The 5,049-nt window shown below is 38.8% G+C and overlaps 1 protein-coding gene across 2 annotated transcripts in view; it reads right to left on the bottom strand.

Annotated features, from left to right (window-relative positions):
- MCM4 (minichromosome maintenance complex component 4) overlaps positions 1-5,049 on the bottom strand; it is a 19,247-nt gene that overhangs the window by 5,249 nt on the left and 8,949 nt on the right. For both annotated transcript variants that reach the window (XM_014518781.2, XM_025201049.1), the window contains exon 10: positions 3,872-4,131. In XM_014518781.2, the coding sequence (XP_014374267.1) occupies positions 3,872-4,131 (260 nt within the window). The remainder of the gene's footprint in view (positions 1-3,871; positions 4,132-5,049) is intronic.

Below are 5,049 nucleotides of genomic sequence, written 5' to 3'. Positions count from 1 at the left end.
TTCCCTACAACTACACTGACTCAAAAGGGATAAATATTATTTCTCTAAATTTTTCCCTAAGAAATTCTTTATTGTTGTACAACAGGTACAAAATAAACAAGCTGCAGAAATACCAAGCATTGTCATTTTCACTTTTTGAGTAGAACTGCATTTACATTCACACACGGACAAATTGGTTACCTTCTTTACAGACTTCTGAATGTCAACATTTAGGTTTCTCATTTTGCTAGAATTTGACAAAGCTTCTTCTTAACAAAGGTCACCAGTTGCAGGAGATCCACATAGTTGGTGTTGATGAAAAAAAGTCAAGAGATAGATAGATAGATAGATATCTATCTATCTATAGATATGAGTCTGTTTGTAATGAAAGAGGACTTACGTAATTTGTTAGTAAGCCAGTATCTAATTTTTGTATCATAACTTTCACTCCTCCAGCATGTTTCGGTTCACTCTTAAGTCTGTATCAAACCTCTCAACCTGTATGCAGGTCAGAAAGGGCCATGGGAAATACAGATGTTAACAATTATTTGTGGTGAATGCATTCACCAGCTTAAGACAGTGAGAGAAAGTGGAAAGGAACTCCAGCTACTACTGTACTTTGCATTGAAGGGCATCTGTGCAACATCTTGCAGCAGCATGGATTTCTCATATGAATCTGAGCACCCAATAGAGGCAGATGAAGCTTGACAATAGCTTTGAGTGGCAATACATTCTTTTTATTGTGCTTTTTTTTGTACAAAGCATAGCTCAACTTTGATTGCGTCTGTCACTATACATACAGAAGAGTATTTTAGAACACATTTGATAGCAAAGGACAGAAAAAACCCCAATGCCTTATTGGGAGAGTTATATCCAAGGGACCTCTTAACCAAGTGTCACTAACTTACTCTACCTCTGCTCTTAATGTGCTATAGCAGGGGTGTCAAACCTGGCCCATGGGGCTTCTTGTGCAGCTTCCAGCAGTAAAGGAGCTAACGCTCTACCAGAGGCCAACCTCAAGATTCCACTCAGGGGGCTTCCTTTCTTGGTAGGGCTGGGCACAATGGCAGCAATAAAGGCAGCAACAGCAGCATTAAATTCCTTTAGTATCGGCACTCACAGCAGATCAGGCAGCCATGCCATTAACACCTTCAACGCTGCCAGCCCTGGTCAGAAACCCCAGGGCCAAATCTTGAGGTGGCTCATCTGGCCTGCAAGGCCAAATGAGTTTGGACAGCACTGTGCTACAGTAATTATCAAGGAGTGAGAGAAAATCCTTGCCTGTAGTGGCACTGTCTTAACAGAACACTACAAATATTCTGTCTTGTGGGTTAGAGAATAATCTTTTGAAAAAGTACTCTGGTTTGTACACCATTTGATTTTTTCTATAGCAGTTTGTGCAAAAAAACCCCAGTATTTACAGGGTTATTTTGAACAGGATCATTCTATTGTTAGAGATTGTGTTCAGGTATTGTTTATGAATGAACTAAAGCACTGAGGGTTGATAGAGACAGCTATGAACCCACAGTATGTACAATTGGACAAACTATTCTAAAAGGTCTTCTATGCTTATTTTCTGTGAAAACTGCAAGTTGCCATTTTGATGAACAACAGTCTCTTCATCCAAGTCAAGGATAGCTGTATCCTGATATTTAACAAATCGCTTACAGCACAACAATGTAAGCCACAGATGTTTCCTTTCTTTGATCAAATTAATTGCTAGTGTTCAGAAATTGGTTATGAAATATGTATTTTAATTAATTACATTATGCTGCTTTATTAGTCTTTCATCTACACTCTGATTAATGTTATTGTCGTGGAAGATAACTGATATGCTTACATGTCTTGCAAGCAGCTTACACTGAAGTAATTTTCCCTAAAATGGCTCTGGTATAAGCACATTAGTACCAGTATTTCATCCAATCAACCTAGATAAAACAGCACATTTAATGTTATTAAATCAAAATGCAGGGATCTGGAAAGATTTAACAACAACACCATTTTTCATAGTTGGTAGGGTCGGAAGGGACCTGAGCAGAACATCAAGTCCTACCCCCTGCCATGGCAGGAAAAAGTACTAGGGTCAAATGACCCCAGCAAGGTGTTTGTCTAACCTCCTCTTAAAGACCCTAGCGTAGGAGCCAGCACCACTTCGCTTGGAAGTTGGTTCCAGGTCCTAGCCACCCTGACTGTGAAGTAGCAACAAATTCATAACCAATTTGTAAAGCCAAAGCTTCTGTATAACTTCAGGTGGTCCGATTCACATCTAGCACCTTCGTGTGCATATCACGTATGCCTATATTGTATTGATTCCCCCTTGATGCCCCAGACACCAAGCAAGAGGCAAGCTGAGATCACTTAGAGGCACAGGACACTAAGCTTTATAGAAGACCAAGAAAACTGCAGATTTTGTGCTCAAATGGAAAAGTTCAGCTTTGCCAGCTGCAGGAGAGCTCCCAAGGGGACAAGCAGCTGTGATGGCAAAATCCTAGAGCCCACCTGGCTGCCTCTAATTCATGGTGTGTCATGCTGGCCCACAGTCAGAAAAGGCTGCCTGCCTTAGGACCTCAAGGGTCATCTAGTCCATTCTGATACTATGATTATAGAATTAAAATGACTACTAAGTGCAGTGCTTGTTCCCGTCTAAGCTGCACCACTTCTGACCCTGACACTTGCATAATTAACTTGCCTCACTGGCCCTAGTGAGAACAGTTTTCATAGAATCAGAAAGAAGTAAAGCTGAAAGGGACCTCCAGAGGTCATTTAGTCCAACGCTCTGCTTGAGGCCGGATCATCCCTATCCAAACCATAATCTAAGCGCTACATAAGACTATTGTCAACCCTGACACAACAGACCTAATACCCTAAACTGCCATAGGTAAAGCAGGGCAACCTCAGTAGTATTTACAAAATACTAGCTCTTAAACCAGAAATTTAGCCCCAAGAGCAAAGTTTTCAAAACAACATCTGAAGAATTCAGGCAAAGAAATTAGAATGCACTCCACACATCCTCAGAGAGCCTGATTAGGACAGCCATCAGAAGTGCAGCTCCTTGTGTTCAACAGACACAGTATGCTACCACAGCAATCCAGTTACTTTGACACCATACCTGCAAGTATTCCAGATTAACAGAACCCCAATGCTACTGAAAGTGACTTTCAGCATCCCATATTAGATCTGACTTTTATTTTGAATTACCCATTTCCTCAAAAGGAGCAGTGGGTCCTAGACACTAGCTGAGATGAAATCTTAATATGCAACATCCATTTGAGGAGAATGAGAGCTAAAGCTGAGCCCTAGGCATGCTCAAACATGCATTATAACTGTTGTCACATTTTTAAAAGGCAAGTTTTTATCTCAGGAGCTTCTTGCACAGACCACCTCAGATCTGGCCCACTAATCATATACCCCAAATACCTACGAGACAAGTAATTTAAGGCAATATAAGCAAGACTGTGGACTTTGAAGCTTCAAGATTTAGAAACCCACTCAATGGAAGATCTGCATTTCCACTATTTAGTTTTCACAGCCCACATAGATGAAACCTGAAACAGATCAAAAGATGGGCAAAGATGACAGGAGATCTGACCCCTGAAGGCTAAAACAGAAAAAGCAAAAGCTGGATGTCTCTTTCCCACCCAATCACTTGATACGCTACAACTATAAAGGCTTTTGGATTACAGATCTTCTGACAACTGAAGCTTATTGTAAATAAAAACAAAAAATGTTACTATGGATGTGCCAAACAAACAAAGTTTCCAATCAATCCTCCCCCTTCACTCCAAGCCCAGTATTTGAAAGACTATGCAAAGTAGTATTTTACAAAGCCAATACTGATATGGTGTCTCAGCATTTCTATTTTGGTATGCAAGGACCATTACAAAATGTTTACCTTTTTGATATCTTCATGTTCATAAATGCTTGAAGCCAGAGCCATAGAAAGTCTTTCATAGATATCTGGTTTTTCAGAAAGCTCTTTCAACATTTCCACACGTTCTTGTGAAAACATTTTCTGCTCCGTTTCTTCATCAACACCATGCAGACGTTTGGCATCAGTTTTGCGGTAGTGAATAACATCAATGTGGGTCTTATAGACAGATTTTACATTGCTCACTCTTGAATTAACTCTAACAGGAACTGCTCTGTAGATACCTAAAATGAAAAGATATGATCATAGAATGTAATAGGAATAAATCAAATCTCCAACTTTGATTGAACCTAATGAACTATCTATATTTTCAGTTGATAGATTGTTTTTGCATAATTAACCACAACGTACAACAGTGGTTTTCTAAAGGACCTGCCCAAGAAAGTTTAAATGCCCCGACCTTATTCCCTCTCCAGCAGAGATTTAATGTTAAATCAGTTAAACTTGTTCTATTAAGTCTCTTAGGCATCTGATTATGTACCTACTGAAAGCACATACATTATAAATAAATACTTAATTTTCCTCAAAATGTCTGTGAGATCAATGTTTAATGTGCTTTTGAAAATTCTACCTTGGAATACTGAAGACTCATGCTCAGAAAATATAAACCACTTCTTTAGGCTGTTGAAAGTCTAAAATGGTTGTTTGTTAGCAATGAAAAACAGTTTGAAAGCAGAAATATCTGCTAGTAAGAAAAAAAATTAATATAGTTTTAGCCCATGATGCTACACATCTACATTTAATGTTAAGTAGTCCCACGTAAGTCCCTGGCACAATCAATAATAATCAAGCTAAATACACATTAAGACCATTTCAGTATTAATCATAACTCAGTAGTGTACTTTGTCTGCAACTGTTTTGTTGTTTAATAAAATCTGCATTTATAATGAACTGCATTTTTGCAAGCCCAAGTCAGTTTTAAGTCTCAAATACTATTCAAAATGAATTAGTTCAAGTCATTTCAACATAATTCATCTGTTAAAGAAATATGCAAGTTTTCCAAGAGATGCTCTGTTGTAAAGGTGTGGAGATATTTTCATAATACCTTGCAGGTGAGCATAAGTTAAGAACCACTGCAATTATTTATTAGAAATCACAGACTTTTTTTTTTTTTTTTTGGGGGGGGGGGGGGGGGGGAGAAA

This window comes from Alligator sinensis, unplaced genomic scaffold, assembly GCF_000455745.1.
Source record: "Alligator sinensis unplaced genomic scaffold, ASM45574v1 scaffold615_1, whole genome shotgun sequence".
NCBI classification, from domain to species: Eukaryota; Metazoa; Chordata; order Crocodylia; family Alligatoridae; genus Alligator; species Alligator sinensis.
This window is presented reverse-complemented; position numbering and strand designations above follow the sequence as displayed.